At 48.3% G+C, this 19,101-nt stretch overlaps 1 protein-coding gene across 1 annotated transcript in view; it reads left to right on the top strand.

The window, feature by feature from the left end:
* DACT3 (dishevelled binding antagonist of beta catenin 3) overlaps positions 1–6,218 on the top strand; it is a 50,747-nt gene extending 44,529 nt beyond the window's left edge. The window contains exons 2-4 of the mRNA XM_081200329.1: positions 716–827; positions 2,416–2,574; positions 4,138–6,218. Of these exons, the coding sequence (XP_081056455.1) occupies positions 716–827; positions 2,416–2,574; positions 4,138–5,774 (1,908 nt within the window). The 3' untranslated portion in view covers positions 5,775–6,218. The remainder of the gene's footprint in view (positions 1–715; positions 828–2,415; positions 2,575–4,137) is intronic.
* The last annotated feature ends 12,883 nt before the right edge of the window (positions 6,219–19,101 follow it).

Raw genomic sequence — 19,101 nt, 5'->3', positions numbered from 1 at the left:
ACTCCATCTGGTACGCAGGCTGAGACCCTACCTGCCCGTGGACTGTCTCGCCAGAGTGGTACATGCTCTAGTTATCTCCTGCTTGGACTACTGCAATGCGCTCTACGTGGGGCTACCTTTGAAGGTGACTCGGAAACTACAGCTAATCCAGAATGCGGCAGCTAGACTGGTGACTGGGGGTGGCCGCCGAGACCACATAACACCGGTCTTGAAAGACCTACACTGGCTCCCAGTACGTTTCCGAGCACAATTCAAAGTGCTGGTGTTGACCTTTAAAGCCCTAAACGGCCTTGGCCCAGTATACCTGAAGGAGCGTCTCCACCCCCATCGTTCTGCCCGGACGCTGAGGTCCAGCGCCGAGGGCCTTCTGGCGGTTCCCTCACTGCGAGAAGCAAAGCTACAGGGAACCAGGCAGAGGGCCTTTTTGGTAGTGGTGCCCGCCCTGTGGAACGCCCTCCCACCAGATGTCAAAATGATAAACAACTACCTGACATTCAGAAGACATCTGAAGGCAGCCCTGTTCAGGGAAGTTTTTAATGTATGATATTTTAGTGTTTTTTGGTTTCTATGGAAGCCGCCCAGAGTGGCTGGGGAGGCCCAGCCAGATGGGCGGGGTACAAATAATAAATTATTATTATTATTATTATTATTATTATTATTATTATTATTATTATTATTATTATTATTATCTTCTCTGCTGCTGCTCTTCTTGCAGGATGCCCTGCCCGGTTTGATGTGGGAGCTGGAGCAGCAGCTGGGGCTGCTGAGACTATACCCTGAGAAGACCTGCGGGGAGGCAGGCGAGACGGACAGCTGGCCCAGTTCAGGTAAGGGAAAAGCCCCACCCCACAACTGCAGCCCCCCTGGTCGCTTCCCTATTGTTGGCCTGTTGCTTCTCCCCGAATAAATGCTCTCTTCTTGGTCACAGACAGTTTTTAATAATAATAATAATAATAATAATAATAATAATAATAATAATAATAATAATAATTTATACACCGCCCTCCCCAGCCAAGACCGGGCTCAGGGCGGCTAACACCAGGTATAAAAACAATTGATTGAAATACAGTGGTTCCTCGGGTTACATACGCTTTAGGTTACAGACTCCGCTAACCCTCGTACTTACGGGACCGCCTCTCCCGGTATGCCCCACGGAGAGCCTCAAGGTCTATAAATAGCAACATCCTAGTGGTCCCGAGCCCTAAGGAAGTTAGATTAGCCTCAACCAGAGCCAGGGCCTTTTCAACACTGGCCCCGGCCTGGTGGAACGCTCTGCCTCATGAGACCAGGGCCCTGTGGGATCTGATTTCTTTCCGCAGGGCCTGTAAGACAGAGTTGTTCCGCCTGGCCTTTGGCTTGGAGCCAATTTGATTCCCTCCTCCTCTTTCTTTTTCCTTTTTCCTTTCTCCTCCTGTGATGAGGCTACATTTTAATATTTTAATGTTTCAATATTTTAATCTTGTATTTTAATTTTGTTTTAAAGTTGTATTCATTCAGCTTGTTTTTATTATTGCTTGTTAGCCGCCCTGAGCCCGGCCTTGGCTGGGGAGGGCGGGGTATAGATAAAATTAGTATTATTATTATTAACTCAGAAATAGTACCTCGGGTTAAGAACTTTGCTTCAGGATGAGAACAGAAATCGCGTGGTGGCGGCATGGCTGCAGTGGGAGGCCCCATTTAGCTAAAGTGGTGCTTCAGGTTAAGAACGGACCTCTGGAACGAATTCAGTACTTAACCCGAGGTACCACTGTACAACTTAAAAACAAGATTAAAATACAACATTAAAATGCAGCTTCATTTCAGGAGGAACTCAAATCAAAAACTTTTTTGGGGATGAAAACGTCAAGTCTTCACCAAGGCCGACTATCCAGACTGGTCCTACGTGGGCCAGAAAAAAGCCAGGGAAGTCCCCAAATAGGCGTTCCATCAGAGAAAGAGAAAGGAAAGAGGGGGAGGGGATCAAGTTGATTCCAAGCCAAAGGCCAGGCGGAACAACTCTGACTTACAGGCCCTGCGGAAAGAAATCAGATCCTGCAGGGTCCTGGTCTCATGAGACAGAGCGTTCCACCAGGTCGGGGCCAGTGCTGAAAAGGCCCTGCCTATGGTTGAGGCTGATCTGACTTCCTTAGGGCCCAGGACCTCTAGGGTGTTGCTATTTATGGACCTTAAGGTCCTCCGCGGGGCATACCAGGAGAAGCGGTCCCGTGGGTACGAGGGTCCTAGGCCGTGAAGGGGTCTGCACCTTCCCTTCCAGGCTCCGCAAAGGTCATCCAAACAACTTGACCCTCACCCACCCCACTGCTGGGCCTGCTTGCAATAAGGCCAGCCAGCCCCTCTGCTAGGCTGGCAAGTAGAGGACATTGGGGGGGTGTGCGAGGCAAAAGGATAACCCTAGATGCCTGTTTCTGCCGCCAGGTTTCTACGAGGGGACGCAGTCGGCGGTGGCCTCCGATTCTCCTGCCTCCGGGTTTGGGGACTCCTCTTCCGGCTTCCCGTCAGCCTCGGGGTCCTACTCCCGGATCGGCCGTCCAGAGTCCCGTTTGGGCTACGCCAATGAGCGCCCCAAGTCCGTGGGTGAGTAAGGGGCAGCGGAAGGAGGGTATTGGAGGGTGAGGGTTCTGAGTCCTAACTCATGTGGAAGTCAGGTCACGACTTTTAAAGCACCACTTTAAAGCAGGCCTGGCTCCCCCCCCGAAATTCTGGGAGCTGTAGTTTGTTAAAGGGACTGAGAGTTGCAAGGAGACACCCCCACATTCCCAGAGTTCCTTGCAAAGGGGGACTGGCTGTTAAATCACTCTGAGAATTGTACCCCTCTGAGGATAATATGGGGGTCTCCTAATAGTTTTCAGCACCCTGAAAACATAGCCCTCCCAGGATTCTGGGGGGTGGGCAGCCAGGACTGTTCAATGTGGTACAATACAGTCATACTTTGGGTTACAGACGCTTCAGGTTGCGTTTTTTCAGGTTACGGACCCGCCGAAACCTGGAAGTACCGGAATGGGTTACTTGCGGGTTTTGGGGGTTGCGTATGCACAGAAGTGCCAAATCGCAACCCACACATGCGCAGATGTGCCGCTGCGGGTTGTGAACATGCATCCCGCGCAGATCACTTTCGCAACCCGAGCATCCATGGTACTGCTTTAAAGGTACAGTGTAGATGACGCCCAAGGCCGGTGACACAAGCTTACTGGGAAATGATATATAATGAACTGAAATAGATGTTTAAAATAACGTTTGTAAAAAAACAAATAAACAAATAAACAAAAGCCCAAAAGCTTTCCTTTTGGGAAGTATAGGGACAGAACTACCCAAACTGTATAGAAATTTATTCAAGAATGTTACTTGCTCAAAAGTGGAAAGAAGAAGAATTCCCAGCAAAAGAAGAATGGATATAAAAACTTATGGAATATGCAGAGATGGCAAAACTTACCAGAAAAATAAGAAATCAAGATAACAAGTTTTAATAAAAGAATGGAAATGGTTTATTGAATATTTACAAACTGTAAACAGATAAGAACATTGACAGGATTATTGTAATAACCTGAAGTTTTATAAGAGTATATATTTAAAGTACGGTAGATGAATAAATGAGCTAATTAATTTAATTTGGATATGCAGAGAATATTTAAAATAAATTTAAGGAACCGCAGGAGGAGGGGGAAGGAAGTCAAGTTTTGAAATGTTGAAATGATTGTAAAACTATGGAAATGTATAAAACTGAAAATCATAAATAAATAAAAAGGCAGGTGACACGTCCAAAATCACACCACTTTAAATTGTCATGGCTTCCCCCAAAGAATTCTGGGAGCAGTAGTTTGTTGAGGGTGCTGAGAGCGGTTAGGAGACCCCCCTCCCCCCGCTAGAGCTTAAATTCCCAGAGTGCTTTAGCAAGCAATCCCTCTTCATATGGAACAGGGAATTGAAGTTCTGGGAGGGGAATGGTGGTTGGGTGGGGGTGTCTCCTAACAGCTGCTAGCACCCTCAACGAACTACTGCTCCCAGAATTCTTTGGAGGAAGCCATGTTTAAAATGGCGTCATGCCACTTTTTAAATGTAAGACGGCAATGTGGCCAGAGAGTTTCAGCCAACCTCTTTCTCTCTCTCTCTGTCTCCTTTTCTTCCCGCCTCGGTTCCCAGGCGATGTGGGCAACAGCAGCAAAGACGGGCCCCATCGGAGCACAGTGCCCCGCTCCTTCTCTGCCCCCTACTCCAGTTCCCACGACTACGCCGAAGAGCCCCCCAGCTACCCGCCAGACCCTTTCCTGTACCCCAGCCCTCTCCATGCCGTGGCCCTGCAGAACCCCTTGCTGCGGAGCCACCTCTACGAAGACCCCGCTTTCTCTTCGGCCGCCTCCCAGGCCTACCCCGCAGACGGGGACGGGGGCCTGGACGCCTACGGCGGCGAGTTCCAGTTCTACTCGGAAGCCGCCGCCTCGCACTGCCACAAAGTGGAGAGCTACATCTCCCGGCTCGTCCGCCGCCGCAGCCAGCTGGTGAGGGGCAGCAAGCCCCGGACGAGCCTGGGTTCAGAGCCGCCCGCCAAGGGCGGTGTGGCCAGGCAAAACAGCCTGTGCAAGAGGCCTCTGGAGCTTCTCCCCCCGCCGGCTGAACGCAAACACCCTCCGGCCGTGGAGAGGGGCAGCAGCACCCCTTCGCCCTGCGGCCATGAAGGGGGGGCTGCGGCGGCCACGCGGATCTGGTCCTCCTGGGATGCCGCGGCTGAGAGGACGCTGGCGGCCAAAGCAGCCTCTGAGGACTACAGCCCACCCCACGCCAGCCTCAAGAAGCCCCCCAAGCTGCAGGCCCTGGCCCATATGAGACCTCCGTCCGCTGACCAGTATGAAGCGACCTACCCATCGTCCCCGCTGCTGGATAGAGACGACAGAGTGGCCCCTGGCAGCAACCAGGACCTGGCCTCCTACGAGTCTGAGGACGGGGCCTGCCTGATGGTCAAGGCCCACTACATCCCAGCTCAGCAGCCTCCCCGGGCGCAGCAGGCCCTGCGGCCTGGCAAAAAGAAGCCCCCTCCTCTGACCAAGGGGCGCTCCGTGGAACTGTCACCGGAACGGGTCCCCTTGCTGCCCAGGGAGCGACCACGGGTGTCGGCGCCCCCCAAGAAATGCCGCTTCAGCGAGGAGGGCAGCGGCGAGGCGGCGGGGAGGAAAGGGGGCGGCCGGAAAAGCTCCCCCAGGTCGAGGAAGGCAGCTCGCTCGCAGTCGGAGAACAGCCTCCTCAACAAACCGGGGGTCAAGTATGGCACGGCTGAGCAGGACGAGGCCGCCAGCAAGCCAGCCCGCCCGAGGCGGCCTCACGGCAACGTGGCCAGCGGCTACCGCAAGTGGCGCTCGACGGCGGAGATCTGCCAGGAGGAGGCCGCCGTCGGGAGCGCCGCCGAGCCGCGCCGGAGCCGTCGGGGGGCCGGGCCGGTGGGGTACAGCTATGCCGGGAGCGACTCCGAATGCTCGGCCGAGCCGGCCCGGCAAGCGCCCATGTGCCGCCTGGAGGAAGGCCTTGTTTACGGCGACAGCGAGTCGAGCCTGAGCGAGGGGGACTCGCCTCCGGCCTACAGCAGCGGGGCGTCCAGCGACACGGACGAGAGCGGCGGCCTGGTGTGGCCACAGCAGCTCTCCCCGCAGCTCGTATCGGCCTCCGGGCCGGGGAAGGCGGCGGGCGGGCAGCCCAAGGTCTTCGTTAAGATCAAGGCCTCGCACGCGCTGAAGAAGAAGATCATGCGCTTCCGCTCAGGCTCCCTCAAAGTCATGACGACGGTGTGAAGGAGGGCGGCCATTTTGTCTCTCTTTCGGCAGAAAGGTCCCGCTCAAATGCACCCCACATTCCCAACACCCCAACATCCGGTCCGGCTCCAACCCCAGGACTGTGTGATCTGCTCCATTTTCATCCTCCAGGGAAAACCTGGGGAAGTTAACACTGCCTTTGAACAGAGTTTGGGGTGCCCATGATTCTTAACTCTCTTTCCCCAGCTGCACGAAAAACCGCTAAAATGGTCTCCCTCCCTCTCGCCCCCCCTGCTGCCACCCCTTTCTAATCCCGTCCATTTTTAAAGGAGAGGTATTTATTATGGTTTTTGTACAGTCGACTTCTCAGGAGTCCGGGTTCCGCTGCAAAACTCTGGAGTCTGCATTGACACTGCCAATCTTGTATTCCTGTAAAGATATCCTTTCTCTGTGTGTAAATAAAATTTAGTGTTTTGTTTCTTGGGGGGTTGTTTTTTGTGGATGATGTCTTTTTGGTCAACAACTTCCCTGTAAAGGAAGATTGCTTTAAAAAGATGGTGACGGGGGGGGGGAGGGAACTCTCCCCCCTTTCATATGTTGTCTCTGGGAAGGCAGCTGGGAAGGCCACTGGTGATACTGGGAGGGGGGCAGGATGGGGCCCTTGAGCAGTCCAGCTGCCGACCCCTCCTTTTATTTAAGAGACGTGCGTCTCCCCTTCACATTTTACGAGTTAGCTGCCTCAAACGCTGGCCAAATCCCGGCGAAACCCAGTATGAATCAGCCCTGAAAGCTTAAGTTTTGTGGCCGAGATCCAGATATAAAGCTGAGAAGCCAATGAAGCTTAAACGCTTAGCTGCGTAGGTTTTCTGAGGGACCTAGAGGGGCACATCATGGGCTCTGGGTTTCGTCTCTTGAACCAGGTGATAGTTTTATTTGGAGAGCTGAAGGCTGTTTGAAAGAGGGGCCTGCGATGATTGCACACACATCCAGCTTCTGACTTAGGAAAAAGATTTTGTAGGGGTTTGCTTGGCTTCCAAAACCTGCAAAATCTGTTTAACTGACGGCAAGAACAGAGTGCGTTTCTGGTTTGCATAACTCTCATTGCAGCAATGCATTTGTGTGTGAGAGAGTAAGAGAGAGGAGAAAAAAAGGAGGATTTGACAATGAGGAGTGTGGTAGGGTAGAGAAGGAGAAAAAGAAAACCTTTACTGTATCTCCTTTGGGGGAAAGTAAGCAAGTATGGGTTGTGGAATGAAGCTATACCTAAAAGTCCAGCCTAGTAGGATGGAACAAGAGCCAAAACTCTGAAATGGGGAGAAAAACGGCTTTTGCAGTAGGTCTCAAGCCTGCTTGAAAATAGTATCCCCTCCCTGGAAACTCCCTGTTCCTGAAGCTTAACGTGTGGCTTCAGGAAAAGGCACTCTGCACTTGCTCAGAGGAAGCTTTTAATTTGGTTGCAGAACAGGGCTGTGCCGCAAGATTTTTATATATATTATTTTTGTCCTTGTAGTATGCAAACCAGCCCAAGCGATTCCAATTCTGGACCGTCCCTTTAAAGCGACAGCAGGAAATCCTTGGATCATAGCGGTCAACGTTTCCCTTTTTTAAAGGGAAATTCCCTTATTCCGAATAGGATTCGTCGCAAGAAAAGGGAAAAGTTGACAGCTATGCCTTGGATCCTGCGAGCCCATTTGAGTCCTATAACCGCTGGGCATCTCGGGACAAAATTCTGCTTTTTCCGCACTGCTATCTGAGGTCCATCTCTCGCTCTCTCTCATATATATATATTCCCTTTTGCTCAGAGCTCCAGCCCCTTATGAAAACCAGATGCTCTCCGCGCAGCCAGGAAGGCGGGTTCTGCTTTTCCAAATTCCTTCCCCAGGAAAGCTCGGCACTCCTCCCATCCCCCAGCTGCCCCCAATATAGGGGAAAGCACGGCTCCTTTCCGCCAGCCCTTCTCCTCCCTCCAAGCAATCCTGGCTCAGCTAAATTATTGCAGCGGCTTCTGCAAGGCGGGAGCCAGAGAAATGAGCCCGTGGCCTCCTTGGCTGAACTCCTCCTCCTCTTCCAAAAAGGGACTTTTGTGTCTCTTTGAACCTGGGTCCCAAAGACTGGGACATTGTGTGTTTGGAACGGGATCATTTGCTCCCCGTGATTTCTATAGATCAGGGACAGGGGATCCTATTCAGATAAAAGGGCCGCATTCGCTTAGGGGCACACGGACAACCCATTTCAGCTCCCCAAAACTATGTCTCCTAAGAAGCATACAGTTGTGTTCACGAGGGCTGACATCTGGATTCTCTTCCCAGCCCCCTGTGAAATAAATTCACCACTCCTGTGCCCTTTTTTTTAAAAAAAATTGCTGAGCACCATCTTTGCAGATCGGACGCGGGTGGCGTTGTGGGTTAAACCACAGAGCCTAGGACTTGCCGATCAGAAGGTTGGCAGTTCGAATCCCTGCGACGGGGTGAGCTCCTGTTGCTTGGTCCATGCTCCTGCCAACCTAGCAGTTCAAAAGCACCTCAAAGTGCAAGTAGATAAATAGATACCGCTCCAGCGGGAAGGTAAACGGCATTTCCATGCGCTGCTCTGGTTCGCCAGAAGCGGCTTAGTCATGCTGGCCACATGACTAGAAAGCTGTACGCCGGCTCCCTCGGCCAATAAAGCGAGATGAGCGCCGCAACCCCAGAGTTGGTCACGACTGGACCTAATGGTCAGGGGTCCCCTTACCTTATATTTGCACCCCAGAGTACCTGGGAATTGTAGCTCTGAGAGAGGGATGGGGGAGGGTCTCATAGAATCATAGAGTTGGAAGAGACCACAAGGGCCATCAAGTCCAACCCCCTGCCAAGCAGGAAACACCATCAGAGCACTCCTGACATATGGTTGTCAAGCCTCTGCTTAAAGACCTCCAAAGTAGGAGACTCCACCACACTCCTTGGCAGCAAATTCCACTGTCGAACAGCTCTTACTGTCAGGAAGTTCTTCCTAATGTTTAGGTGGAATCTTCTTTCTTGTAGTTTGGATCCATTGTTCCGTGTCCGCTTCTCTGGAGCAGCAGAAAACAAGCTTTCTCCCTCCTCTATGTGACATCCTTTTATATATTTGAACATGGCTATCATATCACCCCTTAACCTCCTCTTCTCCAGGCTAAACATGCCCAGCTCCCTTAGCCGTTCCTCATAAGGCATCGTTTCCAGGCCTTTGACCATTTTGGTTGCCCTCCTCTGGACACGTTCCAGTTTGTCAGTGTCCTTCTTGAACTGTGGTGCCCAGTTCCCCACCTCCCTGTGGTCTCCTAAGATCGCTCTGCACTCTTAACAAACTACAGCTCCCAGGATCCTTTGCGGCAAACCACGACCATTTAAAGCGGTATCATAGTGCTTTAAGTGTATGGTGTGAAATCAACCTTGGTTATAAAACCTGTTTGGGAGAAAGGCTATTTATTGGCCCACATTGGAGTCCTTGTTGTGTCCCTGAATCGAGGGTGGAGGTGTTGATGGGCCCAAAGGAAAAACGCAGCAGAATCATGTGTCTCCCAGGCCAGATCAGCGACTCATGCAGTAGGGCAACAGGGAACCTCCTCCTTGGGCGAGTCCTTTGGGTTCACAATTTGATTTACTTCTTTCGCCTGACGCACGGTTAGGGAATTGTAGAAACTTAAGCTGGAACCAGGCATGGAGGGGGGGGGGAGGCTTCTTTTATGAAGTGCGTGGCTAATTTGTACCATCTGAATATCTCACCGGCTCGTAATGGAAACCTGAGCATGGGGGAGGTGAGGGAAGGGAGTCTTTCGGAGTCCCTTTTCGTCTAGGCTGCGGCTGACTTAAAAAAAGAAAAACTCATGTCGTGGACGGGGCCTCTCCTAATGTGTTCCAGATGAGAGACACGAGACCCCACCTCCCTTTCCTCCCTTTTACTCTGTGCCTGGATTTTGGCGCTCGTCACCAGCTGCTGAGTTGTACGAAGATTTGCGTTGCTGGTGGGGAAAGGCCCTTGTCGCCCCTCTCTCGCACTCGGCACTCGGCGGCAAAGTGCTCTTTAGCAAGCACCCTCAAAGGTCGTGAGATCCCCAGGCCACTTCCAGGTTCTGAAGCCTACTAAGCCAGGCTTCCTCAGCCCTCCAGAAGTTTTTGGCCTACCACTCCCATGATCCCTAGCTAGCAGGACCAGTGGCCAGGGATGATGGGAATTGTAGTCTCAAAAAACCATCTGGCGGGCCGAGGTTGAGGAAGCCTGCTTTAAGCTGTGCTAAAGTAGTTGCTGATCCGAGAGGACTCTGTCCATCACGATCTAATCCTGGGCCACCAGAGCCTATATATTTGCATTCATATTTATCTAATTTTATTTGTTTAAACAAGGGCATATGCTTCGATGACATGGAAGAGTAAAGGAAAGCAATTGAGTTGAAGGAGAATTAAAATCAAACACACACACACAGAGCGAGAAAAAACAACCTGAAGGAAGAGATAATGCATGTGCTTTTGTAAACGAGGAAAATCTTTAATAAAAATATTATTAAAGAGAGAGAGAGAGAATAAGTTGACTGTTTCACATCCCCTGGAAAAAAATATTGGTATTGTGAGGGCTAGTAATGCTTTTAAAAGGTTTGTAAAGCAAAGCAAAAACACAAAACAGGTTATTAGGATACTCTCACTTAAAATGGAAAAATTACTGAGAATTCCGAATAGTAGTGTGGCATCTGAATATAGACTGCATTTTTAATCAAGGCATATATTGGTTTATATCTTGATCAGGTAAATGGGCTTAGACTTTCAAAAGTTTCATGCCAGGCAGACCAGCTGTTCAGAGAGCCTTGGCAATGTTTTCCTAGACAAGGGAGGGGCCCCTTTGATCGATAGCAGAAAACAATTCTCAAAGTCGTAAAAGCTGGAATTACAGGCTGAAGACCAAGGTTACACAGACCCTACATAATTAAGAGTTTGGTAAACAGTAAAATAAAACCATGTGCCTTAAACTTGAGCCTAAGGTCAAAAGGCCAAGAGCACATGGAAAACAAACCGGCTGGAGAAGGGGGGAAGTGTGAACAGGGGAAGAGGTTTTTTTTTTTTCCTATTTTATTTTGAGGCTGTAAACTGTTCCTTCCTTGTTACTTTGAGGAAGTTTAAATATGCTGGCTTAAATGTAATTATGCAAAGGATTTAACAAATGTTAAATTCTTATTTCATAGAATCATAGAGTCCTAGAGTTGGAATAGACTACAGGGGCCATTGAGCCCAGCCTCTTGTCAGACAATGAGACGCCATCCAGATATATTAGTTGTCAGACATTTGTTTAGAAACCTTCAAATGAAGGAGATCTTTCAATGTTGATGTGAAACTCAAGATCCTTGACATATGTTCAAGATAAAATTTTAAAATTATTAACCATCTGTTTTGGAGGGCAAGGAAGGCAAGAGGTGAGCTGGTAATTAAGATTCTTTGTTGAGACACATGTAAGATATATTACTACTTATTTGTCATTTATAGATGTAACAATATATAGCTCTTTGTCTGCCATATAAGGACAGAAGGATATGGGTGTATCTTAAAAATTGGTTATAGCAATCAGCCAATAGGAAATTCAAGCAGGCTGATTGAACAGGAGGAGCAAAGGGGGGTGGATTAAGGAAATATAAGGGCTGGCCATAATGGCAGGAGGCAGGCCAGAGCTTGGTAACCATATACCACTGTGCCTCTCATTTATTTGTCTGACAAATAAATTATTATTTAATTTCTCTGTTGCTGCGTTGAATATTTCATTCCAGCTAAGCGTTAACCACAAGCAGGGTGCTACAGTAGCATATGCTTGTTAATATTTATGAACATTTTAGGTTCATTTTAGTATGTATATATATTAGTATGTATATATACCGTACTGGTTAACAAAAAAAAAAAGGTTCTTTAATCAAATAGCATCTTCTTATTTGCTTAAATTGGGAAAGCTGAGAACGTGTGTCCCATTTTTGGTGTGATGCGCATCAAGACAAGTTGCGAAACTTACCAAAACCCACCCCCAGCCCCCCAATTAGAAAGTGTCTAAATGTGAGTGAGGCCTTAGCTAAGCCTGAGACCCTGGCCAAAGGACCATCCATTTTTTTCTGGAGAACACAAAGTGCTAAAGGAAGCAGCTGAATCGTTTATGTACGAGTTTCAAAAACAGTGCCAGAAACAGGGTCAAAGATGACCCAAATTAGCCCTCTCCAAAGGCCAGAATAGGTTAACCGATAAAAGGATGCTGGGAAGTGAGTCGACACAACCTGCGGCCACATTTGGGGGGTTAAGAGATGCTTCTCCCCCTGTTTTGTCAGCCCCAGGCAGGCAGCAAAGACAGGAGGGCTCGCTAAGGCCTTGCCAGGCCAAAGTTGGCGGCTAGCGGGTGATGTTTGCCCACGGCGGAAAGTTCCAGAACATGCAATCCCATGATTCCGCGATATGTGAGAGAACGCACAAGATGGATGGTACCCAGCAAGGGTTAAGGTGATCGTCTCCTTTGCCCGCATCACGGAGGATGCTGGCGCTTGCAGAAGAGTCGCCATGGCAACGGCACCAGCCGGTCCCTATACCGGAAGCCTGAGAGGAGAGACGGGCGTCTCAAATCGCCCAAGTCGGTTAATTAGGAGCCGAGGAACTGAGATGGTGGCAGAGGCGGGGCAAAGCAGGGGTAGAGAGCTGGGCAATACCGTGTCCCGGGTTCAAATCTTGCCCCTGCCTTGGAGTCACTGGGAGGCCAGTTTACGTTCCCTCATCCTGTTGCCAGTCCTTAACGTCAGGAGAATTGGGACAGGCCTACCTTATAGGGGCTCGTAAGGAAGGCTGAGGTAACACATGTGAAATTCACGGGACACTCGGCCATGATAGAAACGTTATTTATTGATATAAACCAAACGTTGTTGCTATTATCCATGATATAAACGTGATATATAACCAGGATATGAAGGTTATTTATTGAGTAATTTCCTGTATGGGCAACCCCAGAAGAGCAGGGATTTGGGGCACCTGAAGGTTATTGCGTTTCGGACGTTTAAGTTTAGAGAAATAAAAAGGATCTTTAAGAAAGGCTTGGTCAAAGTGGAGGATGCCTTTTCTAGGGGGAAATGGCATTAAAAAGAAGGGAAAAGTTACTTTAAAGAGCATGTGTAGGAGGTGCCTGAACATTAGGTTGTTTTATATATATATATATATATATATATATATATATATATATATATATATATATGTAGGTTTTGGTGTCTTCGGGTGTCTTCCCGTGTAAGAGTTGGGGTGTCTAGGCGACGTTTCGACGAGGTCTCACTCGTCATCTTCAGGCTGGTGCTTTCGGCTTCTTGTTACTAGAACAGAGCAGGATCTCAGTGTTTGAGTTCCTATAAATACTGTTGAGGGGGTGTGGTGTATAGCCTCCAACGTTCTGGGCAGAGAGGAAGTTCCTAGGTTAATGTGCCTTTTCTTCTTTTGTTCATTAATTACTTGAGGGATATCTTGAGTGATTACTTGAGTGATATTCTGAGTACCACTTAGGAGGGTCATTAGGTGTGGATTAGTTGCTAAAGCTTTCGTGTCTTGACCTCTTGACCTTGTAAAGAGTTTTTCTGAGAAGATGGCTGTACTGCACTTAGTTGTGCTCTGGCTTGGCTTCGTGTATAGGGGCGAGCTGTGGTTTTGTGCCCTGTGCCAGCCAGATCTGTGTAGGGATTGCAGGGGGGTGCAGCATCCGGAGGTGCCACTATGGTTTGGCTACTGGATGGTGTCTGTAATTTATCTGTGGAGAGGGTCTGGGTTTGGGTCTGGTGTGGTTGATTGGAGATGGCGTTCTGTGTGCCTCTGGTTCTGGTGTCGGTTTTTGTGGGGAGGGCTAATTTCCAGATGTCTGGCAGGCGGGACGTGTCGTCACGCTTGTTCATGTTGTGAGGGTGTTTCTCTATCTCGATGGCTTCCATGATTATTCTCTTGTGGTGATGTTCCATGTTAAAGAGCAATTTGGAATCTGCAAAATTAATTTCGTGTCCTGTTTCTTTCATGTGTTGGTAAAGAGAGGAAGTTTTTTCTTCTTTTTTGACGGCATTCTTGTGTTCTGCGATACGTGCATTTATTCGTCTGTTTGTTTGTCCAATGTACGTGGCTGGGCAGACTTTGCAGGGTATTTCATAGACCCCTTGGTTTTCTAACTGGATTTTATCTTTTGGGTTTCTGAGGATATTGGCTATTTTTTGGTTGGTGCAAAAGGCTGTTTTGATATTGTGTTTATGGAGGATTTTGCTAATTTTATCTGTAGTGCCCTTGATATAAGGAAGGAGGGCCATGCCATTGTTTTCTTCTGTGTCTTGGTTTTTGGGGGGTGTTTCTTTTTGAAGATGACGAGTGAGACCTCGTCGAAACGTCGCCTAGACACCCCAACTCTTACACGGGAAGACACCCGAAGACACCAAAACCTACATTCCTGTACCCGTGAAAATCGGCGAAAGCAAATATATATATATATATATATATATGTAGGTTTTGGTGTCTTCGGGTGTCTTCCCGTGTAAGAGTTGGGGTGTCTAGGCGACGTTTCGACGAGGTCTCACTCGTCATCTTCAGGCTGGTGCTTTCGGCTTCTTGTTACTAGAACAGAGCAGGATCTCAGTGTTTGAGTTCCTATAAATACTGTTGAGGGGGTGTGGTGTATAGCCTCCAACGTTCTGGGCAGAGAGGAAGTTCCTAGGTTAATGTGCCTTTTCTTCTTTTGTTCATTAATTACTTGAGGGATATCTTGAGTGATTACTTGAGTGATATTCTGAGTACCACTTAGGAGGGTCATTAGGTGTGGATTAGTTGCTAAAGCTTTCGTGTCTTGACCTCTTGACCTTGTAAAGAGTTTTTCTGAGAAGATGGCTGTACTGCACTTAGTTGTGCTCTGGCAGTACAGCCATCTTCTCAGAAAAACTCTTTACAAGGTCAAGAGGTCAAGACACGAAAGCTTTAGCAACTAATCCACACCTAATGACCCTCCTAAGTGGTACTCAGAATATCACTCAAGTAATCACTCAAGATATCCCTCAAGTAATTAATGAACAAAAGAAGAAAAGGCACATTAACCTAGGAACTTCCTCTCTGCCCAGAACGTTGGAGGCTATACACCACACCCCCTCAACAGTATTTATAGGAACTCAAACACTGAGATCCTGCTCTGTTCTAGTAACAAGAAGCCGAAAGCACCAGCCTGAAGATGATGAGTGAGACCTCGTCGAAACGTCGCCTAGACACCCCAACTCTTACACGGGAAGACACCCGAAGACACCAAAACCTACATTCCTGTACCCGTGAAAATCTACGAAAGCATATATATATATATATATATATATATATATATATATATATATATATATATATATATTTGCTTTCGTAGATTTTCACGGGTACAGGAATGCAGGTTTTGGTGTTTTCGGGTATCTTCCCGTGTAAGAGTTGGGGTGTCTAGGCGACGTTTCGACGAGGTCTCACTCGTCATCTTCAGGCTGGTGCTTTCGGCTTCTTGTTACTAGAACAGAGCAGGATCTCAGTGTTTGAGTTCCTATAAATACTGTTGAGGGGGTGTGGTGTATAGCCTCCAACGTTCTGGGCAGAGAGGAAGTTCCCAGGTTATTGTGCCTTTTCTTCTTTTGTTCATTAATTACTTGAGGGATATCTTGAGTGATTTCTTGAGTGATATTCTGAGTACCACTTAGGAGGGTCATTAGGTGTGGATTAGTTGCTAAAGCTTTCGTGTCTTGACCTCTTGAGCTTGTGAAGAGTTTTTCTGAGTTTTTCTGAGAAGAGTTTTTCTGAGAAGATGGCTGTACTGCACTTAGTTGTGCTCTGGCTTGGCTTCGTGTATAGGGGCGAGCTGTGGTTTTGTGCCCTGTGCCAGCCAGATCTGTGTAGGGATTGCAGGGGGGTGCAGCATCCGGAGGTGCCACTATGGTTTGGCTACTGGATGGTATCTGTAATTTATCTGTGGAGAGGGTCTGGGTTTGGGTCTGGTGTGGTTGATTGGAGATGGCGTTCTGTGTGCCTCTGGTTCTGGTGTCGGTTTTTGTGGGGAGGGCTAATTTCCAGATGTCTGGCAGGCGGGACGTGTCGTCACGCTTGTTCATGTTGTGAGGGTGTTTCTCTATCTCGATGGCTTCCATGATTATTCTCTTGTGGTGATGTTCCATGTTAAAGAGCAATTTGGAATCTGCAAAATTAATTTCGTGTCCTGTTTCTTTCATGTGTTGGTAAAGAGAGGAAGTTTTTTCTTCTTTTTTGACGGCATTCTTGTGTTCTGCGATACGTGCATTTATTCGTCTGTTTGTTTGTCCAATGTACGTGGCTGGGCAGACTTTGCAGGGTATTTCATAGACCCCTTGGTTTTCTAACTGGATTTTATCTTTTGGGTTTCTGAGGATATTGGCTATTTTTTGGTTGGTGCAAAAGGCTGTTTTGATATTGTGTTTATGGAGGATTTTGCTAATTTTATCTGTGGTGCCCTTGATATAAGGAAGGAGGGCCATGCCATTGTTTTCTTCTGTGTCTTGGTTTTTGGGGGGTGTTTCTTTTTGGATTAGCTTCGTAACCCTGTTTTGCTGGTATCCGTTGGCGATTAACACACAGCATCCACCAGAGGCACACAGAACGCCATCTCCAATCAACCACACCAGACCCAAACCCAGACCCTCTCCACAGATAAATTACAGATACCATCCAGTAGCCAAACCATAGTGGCACCTCCGGATGCTGCACCCCCCTGCAATCCCTACACAGATCTGGCTGGCACAGGGCACAAAACCACAGCTCGCCCCTATACACGAAGCCAAGCCAGAGCACAACTAAGTGCAGTACAGCCATCTTCTCAGAAAAACTCTTCTCAGAAAAACTCAGAAAAACTCTTCACAAGCTCAAGAGGTCAAGACACGAAAGCTTTAGCAACTAATCCACACCTAATGACCCTCCTAAGTGGTACTCAGAATATCACTCAAGAAATCACTCAAGATATCCCTCAAGTAATTAATGAACAAAAGAAGAAAAGGCACAATAACCTGGGAACTTCCTCTCTGCCCAGAACGTTGGAGGCTATACACCACACCCCCTCAACAGTATTTATAGGAACTCAAACACTGAGATCCTGCTCTGTTCTAGTAACAAGAAGCCGAAAGCACCAGCCTGAAGATGACGAGTGAGACCTCGTCGAAACGTCGCCTAGACACCCCAACTCTTACACGGGAAGATACCCGAAAACACCAAAACCTGCATATATATATATATATATATATATATATATATATATATATATATGCATGCTTATTTCTGTGTGTTGCTGTTTGGCCAAGAAAGCCCCCCCCCCCATACAAAATTCATGCAAAAAAATAAAAATAGAGCTTAATAAAAAATTAAGACAACTAAATCGAACATTTCAAAATAGACAAATAGACTATAAGCCCAAATGCCTTCAGGTTCCTGCCGAAAGGCAAAGGAGATTCCCCCAGAAAAAGTCAGATAGATCAGACCCTGATGCTGGGAAAGATGGAGGGCACAAGGAGAAGGGGACGACAGAGGACGAGATGGTTGGACAGTGTTCTCGAAGCTACAAACGTGAGTTTGACCAAACTGCGGGAGGCAGTGGAAGACAGGAGTGCCTGGCGTGCTCTAGTCCATGGGGTCACAAAGAGTCGAACACGACTGAACAACAACAAAACAAAACAAAACAAAACAGGTTATTAGGATATTCTCACTTAAAATGGAAAAATTACTGAGGATTCCGAATAGTAGCATATTGCAAGTGGCCCAAGATAAGTTTCATGGCTGAGTCGGGGTGGGATTCGAACCCTGGTCTCCCAGGTCCTAAACACTACATTCCATTGGCTGGTTGTCAACCCTCGTGCAGATAAATGAGGGGTGCATCTGAGCATGTGCAGAGCACCCTGAGCCCATTCCTTGCTTCCTTTTATTCGCCCGGCCACTCTCCTTGCCGTGGTGCTACTTAAACTGCCTTCTCTTCGCCTGGTGGGGTCTCAAAGTTCCTGAAGACCCTAATTTTTACTTTTTCACTCAGCTGCTGCTTTAAAGGGCTGGCTTTTTTAAAACCTTAACTCTGTGTGTGTTTCTCCTTTCTGTTTGCAATCCCTCCTTCGCCCTCCTCCAAAGTGCGCTGAACTATGTGCACACTCACAGACACATGCCTCGCCCCCCGTCTCTCGGTGTCTGGAATGATTCTGATCTGTTCCAGACGCTGGCCCGAGATTTTCCTGGGGTTAATTTTAGCCCCCTCGGCATCTTTTATCGCAGCTGCCGCAAAGGGGGGCGGGGAAGGGCAGGCGAAACCGGAGTCAGGAGGTGACCACCTCACGAGCATGTCTGCGTGTGCGTGTTTGTGAGTGAGGCCCTGCGCGCATGCACACACACACACACACACACACACACAAACATGACATCAGGTCGAAGGAACTGGAATCCCATCTGGATTCGATCAAATGCCACATCGCCCGGCAAAGTTCCCTTGAACAAAGGAGCGAAGCCACCCAAGGTCTCCTAAATAGATAAGTTACCCCCCGCCCCTCTCAAAATGGAGTCACTTCTGTCAGGGATGGGAAAAGGTCATCCACATTCCCTCTTCCACCCTCGAAAATTTGGAAGCTTCTGGAAGGGGCAGAGTGTCGGAGATGCCTTTGAAAGTAACCCCCCGCCCCAGATCTATTTATTAACCAATTTTGCTGGAGCCAAAAGCGTTGCAAAGAGGCAGCTTTGCAGAGGTTAGAGTCTGAGGTAGAAAGGCCTAAGACTCCAATGAGGAGACTGGTCTCAGTAGGACTATCTGAGAGGCCAGTTTCTCACGAGGTCGGGTTGGTTGCAGATAACTTTAAGCAAGAATTCTGTCTTCTTTCTTTGGCGATCCCTTGTAGCCGAGTAAGATTGTCTTCCATAAACACGTTCTTAACAGTGAGTCCGTAAGTGACTGTGGAGGCCAATTCTGGATCCACACGTCCTTCCACAGTGGGGACATTGGCGGGAGTTGATCACGGTGAGGGTTTGCCAAACATGCCTTCCTTTTAGCACGTTTCTCCCTTTCGCCCTGAGTTCGAGTGTCTTCAAAGCCCATGACACCTTTGGTAAAGGCTGTTCTCCAACTGGAGGTCTCGCAGGCCAGTGTTTCCCAGTTGTCGGTGTTTATACTACATTTTTGTAGATTTGCCTTGAAAGAGTCTTCAAATCTCTTTTGTTGACCACCAGCATTACACTTTCCATTTTTAAGTTGGAATAGAATAGTTGCTTTGGAAGACAATAATCAGGCATCCGCACAACATGACCAGTCCAACGAAGTTGATGTTGAAGAATCATCATTTTGACACTGGCGATCTTTGCTTCTTTGAGTA

The sequence above is a fragment of the Podarcis bocagei genome, assembly GCF_964188305.1.
Source record: "Podarcis bocagei genome assembly, chromosome: 7".
In the NCBI taxonomy this organism is placed as follows: domain Eukaryota; kingdom Metazoa; phylum Chordata; class Lepidosauria; order Squamata; family Lacertidae; genus Podarcis; species Podarcis bocagei.
Note: the sequence above shows the minus strand (reverse complement) of the source record. Positions and strands in the feature narration are given on the sequence as shown.